This window comes from Cheilinus undulatus, linkage group 12 (assembly GCF_018320785.1).
Source record: "Cheilinus undulatus linkage group 12, ASM1832078v1, whole genome shotgun sequence".
NCBI classification, from domain to species: domain Eukaryota; kingdom Metazoa; phylum Chordata; class Actinopteri; order Labriformes; family Labridae; genus Cheilinus; species Cheilinus undulatus.
Genome location: NC_054876.1, coordinates 1572993 through 1598577, shown reverse-complemented (window position 1 = coordinate 1598577; position 25585 = coordinate 1572993). Strand labels below are relative to the sequence as shown.

Here is a 25585-nt window from a genome sequence, read left to right as displayed (position 1 = left end):
ACAGGCAAAGCTGCTCCAACAGCAAAAATTTACCTTGAAGTACCCCATTTGGCCACTAGATGTCATTCATCTTCTACCAACTACATAGAACACCTCATTAGAGCGGACCAGTTTGCTCACGGTTTGCTCCTTCCTTCCCAGTCCCAGTATTTCTGTAACAGTATCACAGATTTTAAAAGACCTCTCCTGGAAGGCTTTCACATCATCCAACAGTGGAACTGTCTGCATATTAAAACTTCTGCTTATACTGGTGAGAAAACACCAAGACTATGATTCAAGTTTTACAGTAAACTACATCATTATTTGATTTTCCATCAGTAGCAGACATGGAGAAAGGCAGAGGGTTGCAGATATTTTATTTCTCAGTGACATATAAAACTCTAACATTAACTTGAGTCACAGCTCAATTCCCATTTCAGGTTGTTCCCAGTTGTGTCACGAACAATGCAATCAAATGCAATTAACGTACCCCATTTTTTTATTCTTTATTTCTCTCGATAGCTGGTTGGTGCCTGTGCTATGAGGGTTACTTTCTTAGAAACATCTTAGGAGTGGATGGGGTGATGGAATGGTTTAGTCGACCTCCTCGATGGTTGGGCCAGAGGATCCACCACCGGGAGCGGCACCACCGGCTCCAGGGAAGCCTCCAGGCATGCCCTCTGGCATACCTCCAGGCATACCACCAGCACTCTGGTACAGCTTGGTGATGATGGGGTTGCACACCTTCTCCAGCTCCTTCTGTTGATGCTCATACTCATCCTTCTCGGCAGTCTGCAAAACGAGAACAGAAAATCAGTGTTTGGGTACATGTCAATGAAAAAAAGCATGCAGGGGTGAAATGGGGGCACTGCAACATCTTTCCATTCTGCAATAAACACCAGCCAATCAATGCCATGTTAAAAGTCACTTCAACTCTCAGACTGTGTTCTCAATCAACTCAGACTTTTGCCATGAGTTCACTGCAAAAGTTCATTGTGAAATAGCAGCCCTAGTAAAAACTTAAAGTACCTGGTTCTTGTCCAGCCAGCTGATGACCTCGTTGCACTTGTCCAAAATCTTCTGCTTGTCATCGTCACTGATCTTGCCAGCAAGCTTCTCATCCTCCACGGTGGACTTCATGTTGAAAGCGTACGACTCCAGGCCGTTCTTAGCAGACACCTTGTCACGCTGGACGTCATCTTCAGCCTTGTACTTCTCAGCTTCCTGCACCATGCGCTCAATGTCCTCCTTGCTGAGGCGACCTGGAAACCAAATTCAAAACAATCATTGAGAGGGGGAAAATGCGATAGCATAATTTTCTGGTGTTCTCAAATTCAACTCCACACTCACCCTTGTCATTGGTGATTGTGATCTTGTTCTCCTTGCCAGTGCTTTTGTCAACAGCAGACACGTTCATGATACCGTTGGCATCGATATCGAATGTGACCTCGATCTGGGGAACACCACGGGGAGCTGGAGGGATGCCAGTCAGCTCGAACTTTCCCAGCAGGTTGTTGTCCTTGGTCATGGCACGCTCACCCTCGTAAACCTATTAGAATAATACCATTAGCACAAGTTTGACAGTGTAGGATTATACGCACATGTTCTACACAAATCGGTTCACTCAGGAACAACATCTTGGGTCTTGCAGCCTCTGGATGAGTCCTGATCACTGAAAACCTGCAAGATGTGCACAAAGACGCAGGACTCACCTGGATGAGCACACCAGGCTGGTTGTCAGAGTAGGTGGTGAAGGTCTGGGTCTGCTTGGTGGGAATTGTGGTGTTTCGTTTAATCAGGACAGTCATGACACCGCCAGCGGTTTCAATACCCAGAGACAGGGGGGTAACATCAAGGAGCAGCAAGTCCTGCACATTCTCAGACTTGTCACCACACAGGATGGCAGCCTGGACAGCTGGAAAAATAAGATACTGTTAGAGCAGGAGGACAAAAACTCAGGTCAGCTAATCAAAGCTGTACACCATAACGGATCGAAGTGGAACTGAACCCCACCCTCCTGTACCAGATCAATCAAAGTGCTTCATTGGCATCGACTGTCCCTGAATTTTGTTCTTTTTCTTAACCATCCGAAGTCCAACTAATTGAGCTTTATTACATAAAACTCTGATGAAGTAAGAAGTTACCATTTTTTGCCCGAAAAACATTCAACCAAAGTGACTTAAAAAGACAGGGTAAACTAGACAAACACAGGGATAGTCAGGAAATGAAAAGGCAGGCTAGTAATTATAACTGTTAATTATAACTGCTATATACTCCCAAGTTTGGCACCTGGTTCAAGAGAACAAAACTAGTGCTGCACAATTTGGTAAAAAAAAAAAAGTGCAATTACAATTACTGGACAATGTTGCCAATGTTGCAATGTATAGATTGCACCATAAGACTGCCTCATTGGTTGAAGGAAAATGCAGACAATGATAGTTCTGACGTGCGTATTTCTCAGCTAAAAACTGAAAATTTTAAGTAGCATTAAAAAACAACTTGGAGTTTTTTTAAGTATTTTAAATAATTTATTTTAAGTTTCCTTGTTGAAAATAAAGATTCTACAAAATTCAAATGTCATGGCACTATTGTAAACTTAAGGCCTTTCTAAAGGCATTTAACTTTTCAATTACTTCATACCAAAAATTATAGCCTTTCCTAGCAATCTTGTAATTGCATAGCCTGACATTGACTTATACTGTTCTGTCATGCACTTAGTAGTTTCATGTCTTATTGACACTGAGAAATATTAAATATCTAATTAACAGAACCCTGTTATAGTAGTGAAAACTTCTAAGTGTGATTCAGTACAATGATGGAACTTGTGCACTCCATCTGGCTGTAAAAGCTTACCAGCACCATAGGCCACAGCCTCATCTGGATTGATGCTCTTGTTCAGCTCCTTTCCGTTGAAGAAGTCCTGGAGCAGCTTCTGGATCTTGGGGATACGGGTGGAGCCGCCGACCAGCACGATGTCGTGAATCTGTCCTTTATCCATCTTGGCATCACGGAGAGATTTCTCCACTGGGTCCAAGGTGCCTCTGAAGAGATCAGCGTTGAGCTCCTCAAAGCGAGCCCTTGTGATGGAGGTGTAGAAGTCGACTCCCTCGTACAGAGAGTCGATTTCGATGCTGGCCTGGGTGCTGGAAGACAGGGTGCGCTTTGCCCTCTCGCATGCAGTGCGCAGACGGCGGACAGCTCTCTTGTTGTCGCTGATGTCTTTTTTGTACTTGCGCTTGAACTCTGCAATAAAGTGGTTGACCATGCGGTTGTCAAAGTCCTCCCCTCCGAGATGAGTATCTCCAGCCGTGGACTTTACCTCGAAGATGCCATCCTCAATGGTCAAGATGGACACATCAAAGGTGCCTCCACCAAGATCAAAGATGAGGACGTTCCTTTCAGACCCAACCTGAAATCAAATGTTTCGTTTTGTTAGTCAATAAAAAACATTTTGAGTGTATATAGCAGTAAAAAAGCTGCTCAAGCCTTTCTACCTTCTTGTCCAATCCGTAGGCAATAGCAGCGGCGGTTGGTTCATTGATGATACGCAGTACATTGAGGCCAGAGATGGTGCCAGCATCCTTGGTAGCCTGGCGCTGGGAGTCATTGAAGTAGGCGGGCACTGTGATTACAGCATTGTTGACAGTCTGGAATGAAGTGCAAAAAATTAGGCTGAGCATCATGTAAAAATTACAGCTCTCATTTTGTAATCAAACGCCAAATGGCTTACTTTTCCGAGGTAGGCTTCGGCAATTTCCTTCATTTTTGTCAGCACCATGGATGAGATCTCCTCTGGGTAGAAGGACTTTGATTCGCCCTTGTACTCCACTTGGACTTTGGGGCGAGTGCTGTCGTTGATAACATTAAAAGGCCAGTGCTTCATATCTGACTGTACAACGGAGTCATCAAACCGGCGGCCAATCAGTCGCTTGGCATCTGTAAAATGACAATGTTCTTTAATACCTGAGAAAATGCGCCCCTTTGCTTTCTGCAATCAAAACGTCACTCAGACATCCAAGGAAGTATTTGCCATCTTTGGTCTTTCAACCTCTGGTGGAAACTACGAATGGCAGGAAAATCGTCATCACAGTGATACAGGTCTTTGGTAGCACCATGGAGTATTGTCTTGTGTAATTCTTGTCTCAAATTATTAGGTAAAAACTCCTATAATATGCATCTTTTCACAAGAATGACACAAGGCCAGTAGTAGTAATCTATATTCTTACCAAAGACTGTGTTGGTGGGGTTCATGGCAACCTGGTTCTTGGCTGCATCTCCAATCAGCCTCTCTGTGTCTGTGAAGGCCACATAGCTGGGTGTGGTCCTGTTGCCCTGGTCGTTGGCAATGATTTCAACTTTGCCATGCTGGAATACACCCACGCAGGAGTAGGTGGTCCCAAGATCGATACCGACTGCTGGTCCCTTAGACATGTTTCCTGAGAGGACGAAAATAAACACAGCAAATTCAATTTAACTCTTCAAACAAGGAAGTGCCATCAACGCTGATGCCCTAACGCCAACCAGAACACCAGCTTCAAATAAATTCAAGAGTGATGTTTGATGTTAGTGCCATTTATAATTATCAATATGATGCATCATTTATTTATGATTACAAATTGCACTAATTATTCATATTTTAGCCCCCTGAGACGTCTTAATTTCTTCAAAAGCTTCTTTCATTATTGTATTTGTGTTGTCTTCATTATGTTCAATAACAGTGGATAGTATAACATGCTTTACTCTACATAATATGAAATAATTCAAAATCATTTAGAGCCATATCACACCACAGTCAAGAAAACTGACCAACTGAACGTCTATCAATAGCAATGTAACAAAACTAAATAAAACTGAAACAGATCACCAACATCTAAGTGGTTTCTGTATTCTGAGAGTCATCTGACAGACTGTGGGCTGGAAAGGAATTAAGAGGGTGTTTTGTATTCTTTGCCTTGAGAAAGCCTGGGTTATGAATTGGTGCTTACAAACAATGATTGTCATATTTAAAAACGGAGGTCTGTTTTCTATTAAGGACATTAACTGGTTACACACATTTAGCAGGCTTTCTCATGCATTTCATTTGAAGGAAGTTGTCAGGTACATTATCCAGATTGCCCTGAGGAATTTTAATACCCTGTGTGACCAACTAGTAGTAACGGAACAACCTGGGGCGTGTAATGGTGCAGCCTGACTTCTTAAGGTAAACTAAATTTACTCTACAGACCAGTGGTACGCCCAGGTACACTGTAAGTGTAGGTGTTACATGGTAAATAGGATTTAAAGTCACTGGAAAATGTGATGAGGCCATTTTGCACAGATGTGAAAGATTTGTGCCTTGAGATCTTAGTTAAATCTTAAGCGTAACCTGGGCAAAAAAGTCTAAAATCCACTTACATAGATTACCAATAAAATAAATGTGTGAAATATCAATTAATCCATTTCACTCCTAAATGTGTTCTCATGATCAGGTGTATGCATGTTTGATAAACAGACCCCCAATTACGTGTCAATGAGTTTAAAGTGAGGTTTTGAATTTTCATCAATCTAAATCTGTTTGAAAAAGGCTAACCCAGGGACACCTGAAATGTTTGTTCCTGGCCCTTAAACCGGTTAAAATAACTTTAATATTTATACTTAAAAATAAAAAACTAGTACTCGAGTCATAATTGTATTAAAAAATGTTCCAGGTTTAAGTTTAAAAAGCATGCAGCTCATGAATAAAGAGCAAAAACAATCGAATTTTTATGCTAAACTGCAACATATTACCAGAGAGTCAAAGGTAAATAAAAAGTAATTGAGAAATTTCAAATAGTGTCAAAAGGGATCATATTAGCCAAATTACGTTACAGAATCTGCTAATTAATTTTCAAAAATATCTGTATGTTTATTTCAGTGGCCAAGCCCTCGAACAAGCGCTTGGCGGCGTAAGTAACAGCACTGCGGCATTAGAGCAGAGGAGCAAACATGGCGCCCAGCCCCGGCAATGTGACAGTGACACGGCAAGTTACCATAGACACGCAGTGTTAGTACCGGAAACAGATCAAATAGCCTTAATCCTTAACAAAAAAGTAAGGCACGAAATGTACCCCAACCCCTCTACATATTTTCTCCAACTATCCCAAGTGAAAAACAGTTTGAATTCATGCGCATAGCGAATTAAAGATGACAACTTTGAAAAGACTGACCGGAAGTCCGTTGATTAACGGTCCGCTTGACGTAGAATGTTCTAGAACATTCTGGAACGTCTCGGTGCATTGCTTCACCCTTCCCCCTACCCTCATTAGTACGTTCATGAAAAGAAAGCTCCGTTATACCCTCGGCAAACCAGTTATTACGGTCATTTGTGAATTCCTCATTTATCATCCATATTCTTAACCTAAAGAACAGCCTGTTAGTAAATAACAGCAATGACTGAACAGAGCACAGTTGCTATGGAGACTCGCTCCCAGGGAGCCAATCTCTCCAAACCACGAATGTAGCAGGTGAAAAAAAAACAAAAACACAATTAAATCATTCAAATAAGAGGGAAAACTCACCGGTTTGAGGGTGACTGTGGATGTTAGGTTGGAATGGACAGCAGCGAGGTGGTCTTGTCCTTGCCGTATGAGAAGGGAAAGGAAGATGGCCAGTTAACGGGACTCTTTATATCACCGGCACACGAGCCAATCAGAGTTTGAGGCTTTAGAAATTCACCAATGGCGTTTATTATATGGGATGACGTAGCAAGGATCCGCCTTCCTTCCTGCTTCATTGTCAGTCTTTCATAATCGCAGTGAAAGACCGCATGGCCCGAGCTGGTGCCTTTGTCTGTTAGTTTCAGGAACTAAACCTTTATATTAGACAATTTACATCCATTAAAAAATGTCTAATTAGCACCAGAAAGACATTTAGAAGTCTAAACAGCAGTACTCTGGAAGTTAAATTTAGGCTTAATATTTTATATGAAAATGCCGACTTAATGTAAAACATTATTACATCATAGCTGAATTATAAATTCATTGAAATTATTTAGCTATATTGTAGTCATTTTTACTCTAAAAGTTTTAGTCTTGTTTGATGATGAAAAATCCAATGTTTTAGTCAATAAAAAGTCCAGGAGAACTGTAAAACATTATGACATCCAACAGTATTTTAGTAAAAATGTAGTCTCATTTTAGTCTCTGAAACAAATAAAATCTCTAAATAAACCTTTATTCAGAGTAAAAAGATCAAATACCTGTTTTTAGCTGGTCTTGGTCTCATTTTGCTCACAGAAACACGTCAACAAACGCGTTCAGTCGAAGTCTCTACACAGGGAGCTAACGTACTGAGCCACTTTGTTTGAATTTCTTTCAATGAAATCGAAGATCATGAAACACTGCTTTCTTCTTAAACTTTTCATTGCAATCCCTACAGCTGTCTTCAAATGTCTTCTAGTGACTTATGGACTAGTCTACTTGTCAAGTGACATCAACAGCACCATTATAACAGGATATATACAGTAAATCTGACACCAGATTGAATACTTTTAACACCCTTTACAAGACCCTCTTCATGGGTTGTGTGGATAATAAGAAAAAAATGTGACAACATAGTCATACAGACTGTACTTGTAAATGTAGTGTACAAATAAAGCTTTTTTTGAGATGCTAGCTGAGCTAACACTGACTGTGAACATATGACACCTGGTAAGAGCTGCTTTTATTTCCAAAATCCTGAAAATGCTGAGCTTTAGCTAGCTTAACTTAAAGTAACTTTTATTTACCCATAACTTGCACACACTCACTCAACTGCATAGTTAACTCCCCAGCTATAGGACACGCTTTAAGGATGAACTGATAACTCATCTGGCCAAAGCATAAGTGGGGCCTTAATACTTTTTAAACCTTGCAGACACCCATAATAATGGTGAAATAATCAACTTTATATAACTACTGTAAATCATTTCAAATGATGTCATTTAATGGAAAAAGCCCAGTGCCTAATATGAAAATCCGTTTTTTCTTTTGGTATTTTGTAATGTTTAAGAAGATGTATTATGCAAATATCACCTTTTCAGGCTTTTCAAAGCCCACCCACACACACACACACACACACACACACACACACACACACACCTTTCAGGAAATTTGTGCTAAAACAAGCCATTCTCAGATTTTCCTCTCATGATGTCACGTAGGGAGTTAGCCCCGCCCCCAGGTTCAGTTGGCCCTCCCTGCCTCGAAGAAAGTTTTGCCCTCCTTTCCTGATCAGGAGAGCTACATCCATTAAGCCACATCCATTTCCTGAGAGGGGCGGAGTCAGGGGCGGAGTCAGACTGCTCAGTAACATTTAAAGCCACAGACACAGAAACAGCTGGTTCTGAGCAGGGCTGAAACAGAGGAGTTTTATAGTGTATACAAAAATCCAATACTGGACTGTTTTTGCAGCAACAAACTCCACAGGCATGTTTTGAGGACCTCTGAGACCAGTATAAACTTGTTTTAAAAGGGTAAAATATGTCTCCTTAAAAAAAGGCCTTCAGTTTTTAGCAAAATATAATTTATTTATACATGTGAAAATAAAATCTGTACAGTATTTACATGGTAGAACACTTTACAGAAATATACAATGTTAAAAACAAAATGTTAGCACCTTATTTTTGTTGTTACAGTACAGAGAAATAACTCAGAGTCTGAGAGCATGGCGATGCTTTGCTGACATTCAAGTGTTAAATGGACAGCTAAAGCTCAGTCTCCTTTATTCCACTACTGGCTGAAGTTTGTCCCGGGGTTTGAGGGTCAGAAGTATTCTCAGTGACTCTCTCCACTTCTGTGATGGCGGCCGTGTTGACCACTGAGGTGATGGCTGTGGGTTCCTCTACGACGTACTGGGTGAATGCTGTGTTGATGAGCCCTGTGAGACAGAAAAGACAGGAGTTGTGATAAAAGGAACTTTTCTCTTGTTCCTGGGGGAACATGTTCCTCCAGTAAAAGCTAAACCTTTCTAAAATCTAGCATGCTGGTACTGGGCGTGTGGGGAAAGGGGGAAGGAAATTATTGAGGAACTGAAGAAGGAGGACTGGTCATGCAGACAGTGGAAGCTACGTCATGAGACCCAACAGTTCACTGTTGTCCTGTGTGGAGGATTTAACTCCCCGAGGTTTATTTCTCAGACCTTTACCAGGTTGAAACCTTGTGACCTAGCAGAAGACACCCTAGTCTTTTAAATGAGTTATCTTTAGCTGAGATGAATTCTTGCCTTTTAAAAACTCAACAGCTGTATTTCATGTTGGTAAAAGAGAATAACCATTAAAAAAGAGTCGTTTGTAAAGCCAATAGTTATCAAATAGAGCAGGGATGGGAAACACATTCATTCTCACTGCATAACTTTTACAAACTAGAGAGTACGCTCAATTTAATTAAAATAATTCATAAGTGACATAAGAAAAAAAATCTCTATATATGCAGTGCTTAACAAATAAGACCACCTGTCATATCTGTCTCAGAGACCATCCAGCATCATGAAGTGCTTTAATGCCGACTCTTTCATTTTCAGTCAGCTCTCCACGTTTTACCATTTTGAACAGGAATGAGGAATTTCAAACTGAATTCACCCAAATTTGAGCCGGCTCACTGGGCTTCTCTGAGAAGTCAGAAATGAATCAAGCATAACATTCAACCACTAAAACTCATTTCTCTGTTCAGGAATGACAGTAAATAACTATAATTTGACAAATTAATCGAGAAATATTAATGTGCTTTACTATTTTTTCAGTTTTGTTGTAAATCAGTGAATTTGAAAATTCATGGATAACAATAATAATTCTATTTTAGCATTAAAAATATCATCTGGGTTAAAGAGCTTCTACATATTGGTGTATTAACCATTGCAGAAACATAAAAAATGATTTAGGTAATTACCAATGCTGTTCATTTAGGGCAGCTGTGGCATAAACCTTACTTTGGTCAGGGTTAGTGTGGTCTAATACATTTGATAAGCACTGTATATATTGTTTCATTGCAATATATTATACCATATATATTTTCAAACTCAAATGCAAAGTGAAGCTTAATCACCTAAACACTTAAGCCAGTTTAAACTGTTTTGAATGCATTAACAATAATAATAGTAATTATATATTTTACTTGCATATTGACCATTTTAATAAAAATGTATTTAATAATGTATATAAAAGATTTAAGTAGCAACAATGACAGCCAGTTTATCTCTAATAAACTGGCTGTAAAGAACTAAACTTACAAGTAATCAGAGATAATTAGAAGAAATATCTCAGTTTCTGTGTTTTCATATCAGATTTTCAGCTTGTTTTCTTCATGTTTACAGATATTTTGACATTAGAAATTTACTTTAGGGTCACATCCGGCCCAGAACCAACCCCCTAGTAGCCCAGTCTGTGGTCATGCCAGAGATGCAGAGGGCAACCTGTTTGGGCGGTTTTCATAAATTCCCACAGTACTTCAGACCGTGAATGCAGCACTCCGCATAGCCTAGCAACAGTCTACCTACAATGCACTGCGGGGCTAGCGATGCTGACAGAAGATGTGACCTAAATCATTATTTACAGATTTGAATAAAAAGTACATATTTTTCATCAAATTGATCTGTATTGGTTCAAAATTTGACATTACCAGCTGCTTACTGGGTCCCGAACATGTCTGACGTGTCTACATTTCTTGATTTTAAAATTTGTCCCAGTTGAATTTGCTTTAGGGCCACACTGAGTGAGGAGGAGGGCCACATGTGGCCCTTGGGCCACCAGTTTCCCCCCACTGAGACAGAGGAATGTCTTAAGGAGCTTTCAAAGCTGTTTTTATTGATATGCAGAAACCTAACTCTCTATCAGCTGACAGGAATTTGGACTGAGGCTGGGAACATTTTCAGAGGATTGTGTCAGGGTCCTGGAGCTCAGATGACGAGGAAAGAGTGAAAAAGTGTGTGTGGTTTATTTCAGACGCCCCATAGTTTTAAAAGCTGGTGTGGATTCAGCTGAAGGGGTTTAATGTTTGGTACCACACATGGAAGTCTGGAAACTTTGGCTGCAGCCGTCATACCAGCTGACAGAAGCTACTGTGACTAACATCACTGTGAAACTTACAGCGTGATTCAGGACGGTTTCTTTTCTGATGAAGTGAGAGTATTTCACTGAGGCTGTTCCTGTTGCTGAAGAGAAATCTGATCTCTAGTTTATGCTGATAAAAACTGCCTGCTCAGCATTAGTGAGAATACTTGCAGAATAAAGAAGAAAGCTGAGCGTCCACTTTAAAGGCCATAATGTTAAACAAACACACAGACCTGTTTTCATGAATAAAGGTCCACTGTGATTGTTGTTTCGTGCTGATTTATGAGGGTCATTATTTCTGAGAGCTTAGATTCTATTCACTAACCTCCAGTAAACATTCGACCTTATCAGCATTTTAAACTACAAAGCTCAGAGATTCAGCTCTCAGATTAGTCAGCGTCTGTAAATGTTTTCCTGGTTCATTTCCTCCTTCCTGCAGACGCTGTTGAAGGAGTGCTGAGTCACGTGCGTACCTCTGCGTCTTTGTCCTTGGGCGTTCCTCTCTTCCTGGCTTGATTTCGATTTGCTGCTCTCCTCTGAGGGGTCAGAGTCTTCATTCTCTGTGACAATAAAAACTGCCATAAATATACATAAAACATGTTATAAAAAAATCAAAGCACTGCTGGTGTTGTGTAGGACTAACACTGTTTTTGCATCATGAGAAGATCTTCTCTGTTAGGTTAGATTTCAGTCGGGTTTTATTCTGTTATCTCAGTGATTAGATAAAGAAAGCAGTAATCACAGCGATCCTCTGCTCACCTCGCTTCCAGGCGATGTGCGCTCTCCTCAGTTTGATGGTGAAGAAGATCACCACCACCAAAAGACCAACTATCAGGATTGTCACCAGTAAGACCAGCACTGAGGAGCTTCCCACATGTCCTCCCTGCTTCTCCTGGTTGTCCAAGCTCACTGAATGGAGGACATGTTGATGATTAGTTCATGAAAGCTTGAATCACATACATTAAAACTTGGCTGATGTTTCTGTGTGCAGGCCTGCCTTGGTAATTCGGAGGAGAAGACCAATGTGAGGCCCAGTCTTATTCACTTAAATCAGGGGTGTCAAACTCAAGGCCCGGGGGCCAAATCCGGCCCGTGGTACATATACACCCGGCCCACAAGATCATATCAGATTTTTATAATAAGTGGCCCTAAAATATGAGGTCTGCAGATTTCCTGCAGTATAAAAATGTAAACTTAACATTGATAATATGAAATATCCTTAAGTCATAAAAGGTGAAAAAATAAAGAGTAGAAAAAAACTACATAAAAAGAAATGTGGGACAACAAATTCATCTGTGTTTTCATTTCATATTTTCACCTTTGCATTGCATTATTTAGACTTTAATTTCATATTTTGACGATTTTAAAATGATTATTTTGACCTTTTGTCTCATCTTTTGACTTTTCAACTTATAATTTGGATTTTTTATTTCACATTTTGGCTTTGTCAGTTTGCTATTTTCACTTTTATTTCAAATGTTGACATTTTCAATTTATTATTTTAATGTTTTATCTCAGATTTTGACCTTTTAAATTTAATATTTACACCTTTAGATCATATTTTGAACTTTTAAATGCACCATTTTTAATTTTAAGCCATATTTTTGCCTAAAAAACATGATTGTGACTTTCTTTTTAATATATTTCATATTAAAAGCATTATTTTAACATCTAATTTTGTGTTTTGACCTTTTAAACAAATAATTTTGACTTTTATCTCCGATTTTAATCCTTTTTATCTTGTCATTTTAACTTTTTAAATATCAAAATCATTTATCATCATTGCTAACTTTTTTCTTGTAATTTATTACTGGTGAAAATGAGGTTGACAGTTTGGTTAAATGTGGATCCTGTTAGGCCCTCAGGTTAGACCTTGATTCAGAATCTGGACCCTTCTGTGACTGAGTTTGACACCTCTGACTTAAAGCAACCATAGCAAGTAAACACAACATCATGAAGCTTCTGTTCAGGAAACAAAACCACAGAACTGCAGAGAAATATAAACTGCCAACAGTACTTTACCAGCTCTTAGAGAGGAATCAGAGCTTAAACTCTGTATAACCAAAGGGATAATATCTGTTCTTCTGACAGAAATCAGACATCTTTATTCATTACATGTCATTTTAATGCACAGTCGTCCACCATCCACTGGTCTACCTAAATAAAATGAGCTTGATGTGTTTACATTATGGGCTTTTTGATAGTGCTGCAGTCATTACATCAGGCTGTGCAACTCCATAACTGCATAACGTCTGCAATTATTCGAATTAAGTCGCACTTAAAGATTTACAAAAATGTCTGCAGAAAGGCCTTAAATTTTACAATGAGACCACTGTTGCACTTTGTAGGGTATTCTTATCTTTAAAAGAGGAAAAAGTGAAGTTATTTTGAAATCAGAACCATAAAAACTTCAGTTTTTGTGTTTTTTCTATGCTACCTAATGTTTGCATGTTTCAAATTGAGAAATACACTACCAAACTATCACTCTTCTCTGAATTTTCCTGTATAATAAAGCAGGTAGACTCATGAGACCATGTATGGATTATATCATAATTGCACATTATTACATAAGTGGAATCACTAGGGGCCCTCCATAAGGACTTTTTGGATAACCAAAGTCAATGTGGATGCTATTTTATTTGCTCTTGGCCCTTTATTTACATTTAAAATACACACCTGCATCATTAGAAGCAGTTTTATTTATTTTTTGCACCCTTATATTGACTTTATCATGGGGCCCTTGGAGTATGAGGCCCCGGGTAACAGCCTGCCTTTGCCTGATGGTTAACAGACTGTAGACATGAGAAGTGACAGTAAACTGTGTAATTGTAGGCTACCTGTTCTGTTTCCCTCTGTTTGGTTAAAGGATGTGGTCTCCTCTGTTGTCATGGTGACAGATATCCACCCTGTAAAGAGTCAAAGACACAGTTATTAAAGGCTTAAGTCAACCCCGCTGAGGCAGAACTAAAGAGCTCATTGTTGTGATTCTTTGTGACCACTAGGTGGCAGCAGACATTTGTCCACCTCCAGCTCACTGCAGGTCATACCTGTTGGACTGGTAGCATTACTGTCAGAGTCATTCCTCCCCCTGGTTGATGCGGATGATTCTGATGTTCTTGACTCATCTACAGGACGAGGAGACATTATTACAGACATTATACAGTTTTGACAGTTTTATTGTTGATTAATATCTTCATGTATATTCAGTTAAAGTCAAAGCATGACATCAAAGCCTGGATGACCTCTAACCAACTCAAACTCAACAGCAATAAAACAGAGCTCATGGCTGTGGCCTCCAAAGCGCTGCTGCAGATGGTTGGAGATCTCATGCTCGATGTGGACAGGACCTCCACCTGTCCGTCCTCCGAGGTCCGAAACCTGGGCGTCATCCTGGACTCCACCCTCTCCTTCCAGTCCCACATAAAGTCTGTCACCAAATCTGCCTTCTGTCATCTCAAGACCATCTCCAGACTCCGACCATCACTCCCTGATTCTGTGGCTGAAACACTCATTCATGCTTTCATAACCTCCCGCCTGGACTACTGTAATAGAGTCCTGTCTGGAGTTCCCAGCAAAACCCTGGACAGGCTTCAGTATGTCCAAAACTCTGCAGCTAGAGTTCTCACCCGCACTAGACCCTGGCAACACATCACTCCGACCCTCATCCACCTCCACTGGCTCCCTATCAAGTCCCGCATCAACTACAAAGTCCTCCTCCTCACATACAAATCTCTCCATGCTCTGGCTCCCCAGTACCTTTCTGATCTCCTCCATCCATACACACCATCCTGCAACCTTCGATCTTCAGACACCGGCCTACTTTCCATGCCCAAAACCAAACTCCAAACCTATGGAGACAGAGCCTTCAGTGCTGCAACTCCCACCCTCTGGAACACTCTTCCTGCAGACATCCGTAGCGCTCCATCTCTGGACATTTTCAAAAAACGTCTCAAGCACCACCTGTTCACCACAGCCTACAGTCTTCACTAAACCAGCCCTTACACTCATCCTACCCCTCACATAGTTTGTCCATGTCTATGTGTTCCTGTAAAGCGTCCTTGGGTTTCCTGAAAGGCGCTATATAAATTCAAGATATTATTATTATTATTATTATTATTTTAAAGTGTCAGATGAGGCTGTTTGTTTCCTGCAGGAGGCTTTGAAGCCGGTCTGCAGAGGCAGCCGGGGAGAAAACAATTCCTCAGACTAACTTTAGATCAAATACAGACGGAGAGGAGGAGCTGAGGCCGCTCAATAAACTCCCGACAAACAGCTGCGTTGTGTTGACTTCATATCAGCCCCTCATTACACAACTCATTGAATCACTCCATTTTACAGTGTGTTAATATGGGTGTGCATGTGACTTCTGCTGCTTGTAGAGAGCGGACACAAGAGGAACTGCAGATGTTTGCACTTCTGTGTTGGCTTAGGTTTTCCACACCAGGCGTTTCCACTTGGTAAGATGCTTCTACTTGCACTCTTTACCATTTATACCGAGCTCATTTAAAGGACAATTACACTTTAAAAGTCTCTGGAAATCTAGCACACGTTTGTTATCACATCATTTAAACTGTCATTATCCAGCAAACATTAAAAAACCCAGGCAGCAGGTGCTCCTTTCTGCAGCTCTGACGACCTTCTGTCCTCGTCTATCTTCTGTAAAACCTCTGTTGCTTTATCTCTCAGAGAAGCTCATCACCTGCATCAAGCCCACGCTACAATCCTCTGAAAGTTTGAACCGTGAGTTTCTCACCACTCTGAAACTTCCGTCACAGGAAACAGAACTGTGATCATAAATATGGTGGTTAAGCAACGTCTCTAAATACCTCATGAACTCAATAGACTAAAGTTTCTAACCCAGGGTAATGCAGATGTGTGTAAACCATCAAAAAGGCACATGATGTCGTGTTCAGCCTTTTAGGATGAATCTAAGTACATTTACATAACAACATCAATCTACTTTAAAAGTTTTATGTCCAAAAAACACAGTGAATAAACACCACAAAAAGCTGCTTTGCTTCAGAGTCAGCGATAGCCGAGGTCAGAGCCCTTTGTGTTTCCAGGGTACGTGTCCATCCGGGCCATTCTTGTAAAAACAATAGCTCAAGAACGTGGTGATGAATTTTCATCAAACTTTGCATAAATATTTACCTTGATCCAAAGAAAAGCTGAAATATTTTGGAGGTCAAAGGTCAAAATCACCAGAAAACACCTCAGGCCTGTTTCAGTAATGGAAACTTCTTGGTGGCATATAAGTTATAGTTGCTTTTGGTATATTATTATTATTATTATTATTATTATTATTATTATTAATGGGGGGGCTGGAGCCTATCCCAGCTGTTGTTGGGTGAGAGGCAGGGTACACCCTGGACTTGTCGGTAGTTAATCACTGGGTTGACATATAGAGATAGACGACCGGGCACGCTCACACTAAATTTTAAAGTCACCAGTTAACCTAACGAGCATGTTTTTGGTGGTGGGAGGGAGCCGGAGTTCCTGGGGAGAACCCCGGCATGCATGGGGAGAACATGCAAACTCCATACAGAAGAGGCCCTGACTGGAAAGCCAGCCAGGGACCTTCTTGCTGTGAGGCAACAGCGCTAACCCCTGCGCCCATATTTATTATTATTATAATTTTTCCCGCCTTCTGTTGCCTCGTCCCTACTTTTGTGAGATGTGTTTCTGCCATCAGTCTCAAAATGAGCTAATATTTTCATGAAATTTCTCGGTTTCAACATCTGATATCTTGAAGAATAAATGAATGAAATAAGAGATTTGACAATCATTGACTTTTACAAAGTGCTCCACCTTTTCTGGAAACTGTGTTGTAACCGAATGACTGCAGTTTTTATTTAACACCTTTTTTAAGGACTTTACTGAGAAAGCACACAGAGCTGAGCCTATCCCAAACAGAAGTGATGCAGACACAGACAAGTCCAGAACTGTGGGTCTAACTAGACTCAGGTGAAGTGATCAGATTTTGGAGGTCAAAGGTCACTGCCACTTTACATCTTAGCTTTATCTGTATATCTCGTGAACGTTTGTAACCACCAGGCTGATGTTCTAGTTTTTCATGTGCTGTGAATAAAGTGTCCGACCTTAGCTGAATGACGTGTGCTGTTAATTCACCTGTAGGGCTGAGAGGAGAGTCTGCAGGTGTGATGGTTTGTCTCGTCATTGAAGAAGTTGATTCCCTGACTGAGCTGTCTGGCGTCGTCCCTCTTTGATCCGTCGTGGTGAACGTGCTGGCTGTAGTCCAGCTCTCTGTGGGCTCTACAGGTGGAGCAGTGGGGGGTCTGGTGATGGTGTGGTATGGGGATAAGTGTGCTGAGACAGAGAGAATCACATTATCAGTAAAGCAGAGACAGAACTCAGTCAGTTTATAGAAAATCAAAGTGAAAATTCATGCTGACGTTTGATAAATCACACCTCTGTGTTTAAAATAAAAACATCATCTGACAGAAAAGGAAAGGAAATTAAACGTTTTTTTGTTTTGGTCAAGTTCCCCAGAACTGTGGACGCTGCTCATGGGAAAGAAAAAAAAAAACTCCCTGTGCTTCCCCGCTCTGTGACGACACTCTTTCACACTTCCTCAAATACACAGAAGAAATCAGCAGGCAAGTTGTTCAACAGCTGTTTGCTCTTTATGCTCTGTCAGTGACACATTTACTGATGTTAAACTCTAATGATAATGAATGAAGGGGATCAACACTCACTCTTTGGTTCAATCGTTACGAAGGTCATCAGAGGCTGAGAATGCAGATGTCTGACCAGGCATTTCACCGTGACTGTCTTCTTAAAGGGGTTCATGGTTATTTGTTGCATGGAGGTGAATGTTTTACCATCATGACGGTCTGCAGTGTGCACTGTGGAGCAGGACATGTGTCATTTATACATGTAGAATCAGACAGGGAAAAGCTGTGCTGAGACCTTTGATAAGAAGGAAAAATCTAGAAATATCTATTTTTTATCTGAGGAATTGTCTTCATCATTTTAGAACAATGTCCATGTCCTTTAACATGGATTTAGAAATCATTCTGCTGTGATTCAGGCTGTAACCAACCGAATGGATGGGTCGTGCAGTATCTCCTTTCATTTATTTATTTATTTATTTTTATATAGTCAGTTCAAGCTTTACATTTGAGGGCTTTAAAAGAAGTCAGTCGGTTTTCCCTTGAGGTGATAGCCTGGGTCCTAGTGCACCACAAGGATATAAGGTGATACAAAGGTGTGCTTAAGAAGTGACCTATCAATAATTAGAATGATTATTTATAACAAAGGTATGGTGCCTAGAACACTTATAAGAGCTTCTAAATGGAGTTTGCTAGTCCTAAAAAGTCCCTGAGAAAGATTCAAACCCCTAAAAATATATATAAAGTGAATCAGTGATCTCAGATGATGGCCCATGGGCCTCCTGGATACAGACTTGTAGTTTAAACAATGACAACGGCATATTTCCTCTGCTCTGTGAGCCAAACCACATGATGAGGGTAAATGTATGAGAATGTTAGAGCAAATGTCTTCTTTGGCTGCCTTGTTTCACTTCTGCATTGCTCATTTATTTGAACCATAAGATACTTACTCTGAAATTCAGGCCCGTTGTTAAATCTCCAGGAAATCTGTGGAGGGCGGTGGTTCCCCTCAGCGGTACACTCCAAGACAAACTGCCCATCATGCTTTGCTATGCTGATCCTGGGACGACCTGGAAGAAATCACAGCAGACCTCATCAATCTATTTCCAGTTCTCAAATGAATACAAATCACTGTGATGGTATCAATGTCCATGTCTTCTAGACCAAGATAGAATCAGTTATGATATCAAGGCTTTGTTTTTTAATGAGTAATTACTACTAAATATATTTCTATACGTCAGCCCTGCAATCAAATGGTGACCAGTCCAGGGTGTTCCCTGGGTGGATGAATGGATGGATGATGGATGGATGGATGGATGGATGGATGGATGGATGGATGGATGGATGATGGACGAATGCATGGTTGGATGGATGGATGGATGGATGGATGGATGGATGGACGAATGCATGGTTGGATGGATGGATGGATGGATGGATGGATGGATGGATGGATGGATGTATGGATGGATGGATGGACGGACGGACTGATGGATGGATGAATGGTAGGATGGTTGGATGGATGGCTGATGGATGGATGGATGGACGGATGCATGGATGGTAGGATGGATGGATGCTTGGATGGATGGATGCTTGGATGGTAGGATGGTTGGATGGATGGATGGATGGATGGATGGATGGATGGATGGATGCTTGGATGGATGGATGGATGCATGCATGGATGGACGGATGCATGCATGGATGGATGGATGGATGCATGCATGGATGGACGGATGCATGCATGGATGGATGGATGGATGCATGCATGGATGGATGGATGCATGCATGGATGGATGGATGGATGCATGCATGGATGGATGGATGCATGCATGGATGGACGGATGCATGCATGGATGGATGGATGGATGCATGCATGGATGGATGGATGCATGCATGGATGGATGGATGGATGCATGCATGGATGGACGGATGCATGCATGGATGGATGGATGGATGCATGCATGGATGGATGGATGCATGCATGGATGGATGGATGGATGCATGCATGGATGGACGGATGCATGGATGGTAGGATGGATGGATGGATGGATGCATGGATGGATGGATGCATGCATGGATGGATGGATGCATGCATGGATGGATGGATGGATGCATGCATGGATGGATGGATGCATGGATGGATGTATGCGTGGATTGTAGCTGTGATTGCTCTTAGCTGAATGGTTCATTTGTCTCCAAGTCTTTTAGATAATTTTCCCATTAATGTAAAATGCATCCTTAAAATGACTTCAGTTTAAGATAAAACCATGGTTATCGAGGTAGATTTAAGCAGAAATGTGGGAAAAAAATCTCAAAATTGTATGTTTGAAGATGATGCTTTGCACAATATTGCATGCTTTAACCCAGTGGTTCCCAACCTGGGGTCAAGGACCCTTAGGGGGGACGCCAAAGGTCTCAGCAAGGCTTTGTCTGCTCTGACGTTATCAAATAAAATTAGATAAAGCACCTAAACAGTTTTTACAATGGTCTTTTAGTAAGAAAATCCTGTGAAGAGCATAAATAAGCGTCATAAAGCGGCAAAAATGTGCCAAAAACTGGGTGAAAAGGACAAAAATGAGAAACAGTGAGCAGTATCACTGCTCTAGCATAAACATGCCTCTGAGCATGCTCCACAGCGTCCACACTGTGCTCTGACCCTGAACTTAAACAGCATGGATGTTTAACATAGCTGAAGCTGCATTGCTGTCTGCCTTCAGATATTTCCATAAAGAACCAGAGGACTGAACCACAGAAGAAGTCTGGGTTTCTGAACGCCCCCTCTGAGAGCTCTGCTGTGTCTATAACTGACCTCTGAATCATCAGTAACAGCGTTACTCACCCCGAACTGTGAGCTCCACTTCCTTCACTGTTGGTTTGGTGCCGTACTGAGTACATGTGTACCTGCCTCCATCCTCAAAGTTGACGTTAGAGATGCTGATGCTGAACTCTGTTGAGGACAGTTTGCTGATGCGGTAGCGTTTGTCCTTCGAAGCTGGGAGAGAGGAGGAAAAAACTCTTGAATTAAAAGTTTTGAAGGTTGAAAATCTGATCATTGTAGTTTATGCTTGCATATTTGTCAGTGTGGTAGAAGAAAGACCTACTTTTTTCACCTTTAACACTTTTGTAGAACATGATCTGTTGTTTAGGGTTCCTCCACTCCACATCTGCTGACTCAGCGTTAGATATCGGGCATATCAGGTGGACTGTTTCTCCTTTTGTAACCGTCATACGCTGCCACACGGCAAGAGAAGCTTCAAACAGACAGATAGGGATGTCAGTTTTATCATCATTCATATGAGGTCAGTTAGTTTATACAGAGTTACACCTTTTACAGGAAAAAGGCTGACTACGTGTATTTATCTGATTCATATAGTTAAGGGCCTTTAAGGGGTCTGACATGGAAAGCCTCACATTTCCACTCATCTTTTCCTCTCTAACCATGAGTGTTTTAGCACCATGGGTGCAGAGGTGGTGTTTAAAGGAAATTCAAATGTCGTACAGTGAGATACAGCTCTGATGAAGCCCCCTCTCACACAGCGGAGACATTTTTCTGTGACAGGAAGTGTGTGGTCGGTCCTTTCAAGCCAAAAGAGAAAGTAACAGCGGTTGTAAGAGAAATTATAAATACTACAATGTGGGTCGTTGACGAGGGCTTTGGGTACTTTTTATTTCCAGTGGGGGTCAAAGAGATGAGCTGTTTGGAAAGGAAGACTGTGGGGGCTCAGTGACACCAGACGTGGGTCATCAGGAGTTAAGCACAGTCTTTAAACAAACATCTTTGCTTCTGTATGAAAACACTTATTAGATTAACTACACCGCATTTATTTAGAGCTTTCACTGTAATTTAATTCTGAAAACACTGAAAATGATAGTGCAGAAGTCACACTAAAGCAGATCAAAGTGTTCACAGATAAACATGCTGAAATAAAAATGTGTCAGAGTCAATAAAATAAAATAAGTGACTAAACTAAAACAAAAGGAGAGCAGACGTGGGGGAATGTGGCTTAAATCTTAGTGACGCTTCAGCTGACTGCAGCACTGATAAGCTCACCATATTTTTACATGTTGACGTTAAAAAACAGATTGTTCCAAAGCATCAGTTTCAGCCACCAGGCAAACGTAAGCAACTCCACAGAGTTCCAGTGACATCAGTGATTAAACAGATGTTTAGATTGTTAAAGAGGGGCAGAGGGGGAATAAAACATCATCAGAATAGATTTAGATTATTCTGCTCATCCTGGGAGGAACCTGGGCCCCTTAGAAACCCCTAGAGCACAGGTGTCCAACTCAAGGCCCAGGGGCCAAATCCGACCTGTGGAACAGTTAAATCCGTCCCCCAGGCTGATCTGATATTTCTGTTCTAACTGGCCCATCAGTCTGAGGTCTGCAGATTTCCTCAAGTATAAAAATGTGAACTTATCCTGATGATTTAAGATTTCCTTGTTAAGTCACAAAATCTGAAAAAGTAAGGAGTAAAAATGTTTAGATAAGAAGTCAGGAATGTGGGAAAAGACATTCATTTGTTATGTTATGTAATTTCACATTTTCAATTTAGCATCTCACAATTAAGTCTTAAACTTAGGATTTTGACTCTTAATTTCATACTTTGAGCATTTAAACTCATAATTTTGACTTCTCATATAATATTTTGAGCTTTAAGGTTCAAAATTCTATTTTTTTAAGTGATATTTTGACCTTTTTAACCAGTTATTTTGTATTTTACCTCATATTTTCAACTCCAAACTTTGACTTCATAGTCTCATAGTTTGACCTTTCAGACTCACAATTAAAAATTTTGAATCATATTTTGACTTTTAATTTTACGATTACAAATTTTATTTCATATTTTGACCTTTCAAATGCATGATTTTGACTTTTTTCTAATATATTTGCCTTCAAAAAAACATTATTTTTCAATTTCAGTTTCATGTTTTGACCTTTTTGAACTAATACATTTACTTTTCTCAGACTGTGAGCCTTTAAATTTTTCTTTTTAACTTTTTAAATGTCAGGATCATTTATCATCAGTGCTAAATGTTTTCATATTTTATTACCAGTGAAACAAGGTTGAGAGTTTCTGGTTTAAAAGGTGACCCTTTTAGGCCCTCAGGTTAGTCCTGAATCCAGAATCTGGTCCCTGTTGTGACTGGGTTTGACCCCCTGCTAAGGAGATATTTACATCCCATGTTTCAGCCGTGAATATCAGCATATGTTGGCTGTAATTTTTACCATATATATGAATAAAGTAGTGGTTTTAGGCTGAACCAACAGACTATTTTCTTTGTTTATCCTCATTCTTTAAACTTGAAGGTGTTTTTAAGGACTAGAGTTTGTTTCTTTGGTCATCCTCAAACCTTAAAGTGTCCAAAACAGTGTTAACCCCTTAAGGCCTGTTGTATATTTGACACATACTTTTATGATACCGCTATCTAATCAATATGCTCAATAAATTACTCGAAAAACCTTCTGAATACAATCTGATAAATGATAAAAATGCCCTCAAGTGGACTATCAGTTACCAAAAACACCTAATGTATCAAATGAGATACAAAAATATATATAGATGTTAAATTTGTGGAAATCTGAACTTTTTTGAATTTCAGTATAAAGTTAAATAAACATTTCAGTTTCAAAACATGAGAATTTTCTGTCTATTTATTGTTTAATCAATCGTTTCATTGACTAAAACTATTCGTCGACAGCCTTTTTTTCAATGAAAAAACTCAACGAAGACTAACAAAAACAGATCTGTGAAACTGAAAACAAACAAGTTAAGTTTTCATCAGGATGACTTAAACTAGACTAAAATGTAATGAAGTTTTTGTCAGACATTCAAAATCTGTGATATTTCTCCATTGTGGGTAAATCTGTCAGAAAACATTACATGTGTGTCTATTCTGCCTCTCAGCTGTAGAAAGCAGGGACCCCAGGTTTAGCAGAGAACACACTACCATGATTTAGACAAGAGAATAAATGCTTGGACTAGAAGTAAAGACTTAAAAAGGGAGGACTTTTATGGACTAAAACTAGACTAAAACTAAAATGCATTTCATTTAAAGACTAAAACTAAGACTAACATTAAGAATAGTTGCCAAAACTAACACTGGCCCAAAAGGGCTGAAATCTCTAGTTTGAAAAGCGTATTCAAATATTGATATCGACATCGGTATCTGCTAAAATGAAGCTGTAAATATCTGCATATCAGATATCAGCAAAAATCCAAAATCCTGCATCCCTAATATTTAACATTTAGTCATTTTTATAGTTCTGTGTGCCTGAAAGGAGACACCTCTGATATAAACAACATATACTGGGCCCCTAAATTACTAAAACTGGCCTGAAAGGCACAAAAGTGATTCAACCTGCAGCCTTTAAACACGAGTTTGACTTTAAAGCTTTATAAATGACCATAAAATATTTACCTTTAGGGTCCAGTTAAATGTCTACAGTCCATGATGAGATAAATCTACCAAGAATAATAAATAAAGGTCTCACCGTGTAGGAGCAGCATGAAGACGCTGAGCTGCAGCTGCTGTTTCATCTCTGACAGTAACAATCACACTCCGCTCTGTCTCATTTCCTCATCTCCACCTCTATTTCTACTGCGCTCAGGGGCCTTCCATGACATCACAGCTTGTGGTTTCCCCCAGACATTTTCACTAGCGGAGCCTCATGTGACGCTGAAAGTAAAACTTCACGGCCAGAAGGTCAGCAGTCAAACATTTGAGCTCCTTATCATGAAACTGGACTTTTTACTGGCATTAGCCCAAAGATCCGTGAGGTGATTTCATAACAGAGGAGAAACATAAGGACCGCTGGGATGAAATTCTTTAGACCTTTACATCACAAATATTACAAACGACAGCATTTAACAGGTATACCCAAAAAATGTAAATAAAAACTGAAGTCAGTGAAACCTCATAAACCAACATACCAGATGTTGAAACTGAGACATTTTCCTGTTTCATGAAAATATTAGCTCCTTTTAAATTTGATGGCAGCAACACGTCTACAAAAGTAGGGACAAAAGGCTGGAAAAGTAAGTGGTACTAAACAGCTGGAGAAGCAGTTTGCAGGTATCTGGGTTAACTGTTAACAGGTCAGTATCATCAACAATAGTAGGAAAAGGGTGGAATTCCCTCTCCAGGTTGGGAACGAGATCCTGCCCCAAGTGGAGGAGTTCGAGTATCTCGGGGTCTTGTTCACGAGTTAGGGAAGAATGGAACGGGAGATTGACAGGCGGATCTGTGCGTCGTCGGCAGTGATGCGGTCTCTGCATCGGTCTGTCGTGGTGAAGAAAGAGCTGAGTCCAAAGGCGAAGCTCTGGATTTACCGGTGGATCTACGTTCCTACCCTCACCGATGGTCATGGACTGTGGGTAATGAAAGACTGAGATCACAGATACAGGCAGCTGAAAAGAGTTTCCTCTGTGTCTGGGCTCTCCCTCAGAGATAGGGTGAGAAGCTCAGCCATCGGGGAGGGACTCGGAGTAGAGCCGCTGCTCCGCCGCATTGAGAGGAGCCAGATGTGGTGGCTCAGGTATCTGGTCTGGATGCCTCCTAGAAGCCTCCCTGGTGAGGTGTTCCAGGCAGGTCCACCAGGAGGAGGCCCCATGGAAGACCCAGGAGATGCTGGAGACTCTATGTCTCTCCACTGGCCTGGGAACGCCTCGGGATCCCCAGGGAAGAGCTGGACAAAGTGGCCGGGGAGAGGGAAGTCTGGGCTTCCCTGCTTAGGCTGCTGACCCACGACCCAATCTCGGATAAATGGAAGAAGATGGATGGATGAGGTCACTAACATGACTGGGTATAAGAGGAGAACTTTAGAGAGGCAGAGTTTCTCAGAAGTAAAGATGGGCCAAGGTTCACAGCAAAAAAGCTGTCCTAAATTGTGGAACAAGTTCAGAAAAATGTTCCTCAGTGTAAAACTGAAGACT

The 25585-nt window shown here is 40.6% G+C and overlaps 2 protein-coding genes and 1 non-coding gene across 4 annotated transcripts; all 3 read right to left on the bottom strand.

The window, feature by feature from the left end:
• Positions 1-339: 339 nt before the first annotated feature.
• hspa8 (heat shock protein 8) lies at positions 340-6660 on the bottom strand. Its single transcript, XM_041801418.1, has 9 exons — positions 6516-6660; positions 4206-4415; positions 3710-3915; positions 3474-3626; positions 2833-3388; positions 1692-1894; positions 1330-1528; positions 1009-1241; positions 340-771 (listed from the first exon to the last, which is right to left on the bottom strand). Exons 2-9 carry the CDS (start codon positions 4408-4410, stop codon positions 574-576), a joined length of 1953 nt encoding a protein of 650 aa, XP_041657352.1. The 5' UTR covers positions 4411-4415; positions 6516-6660; the 3' UTR covers positions 340-573.
• Positions 3982-4072, bottom strand: LOC121519362. The gene has a single exon (XR_005992703.1). It is a non-coding gene; the product is annotated as a small nucleolar RNA SNORD14 (small nucleolar RNA).
• A 1888-nt stretch (positions 6661-8548) lies between the features above and the next one.
• Positions 8549-24216, bottom strand: LOC121518799 (cytotoxic and regulatory T-cell molecule). 2 transcript variants are annotated; one of them, XM_041801419.1, is made up of 11 exons: positions 24145-24216; positions 20751-20900; positions 20489-20641; positions 18603-18722; positions 17737-17886; positions 17150-17347; positions 14068-14145; positions 13858-13926; positions 11780-11929; positions 11494-11580; positions 8549-8853 (listed from the first exon to the last, which is right to left on the bottom strand). In XM_041801419.1, exons 1-11 carry the CDS (start codon positions 24188-24190, stop codon positions 8681-8683), a joined length of 1374 nt encoding a protein of 457 aa, XP_041657353.1. In that variant the 5' UTR covers positions 24191-24216; the 3' UTR covers positions 8549-8680. The 2 variants fall into 2 exon arrangements, with proteins under 2 accessions (XP_041657353.1, XP_041657354.1); XM_041801420.1 differs by having other exon boundaries at positions 20760-20900.
• Positions 24217-25585: the final 1369 nt, after the last annotated feature.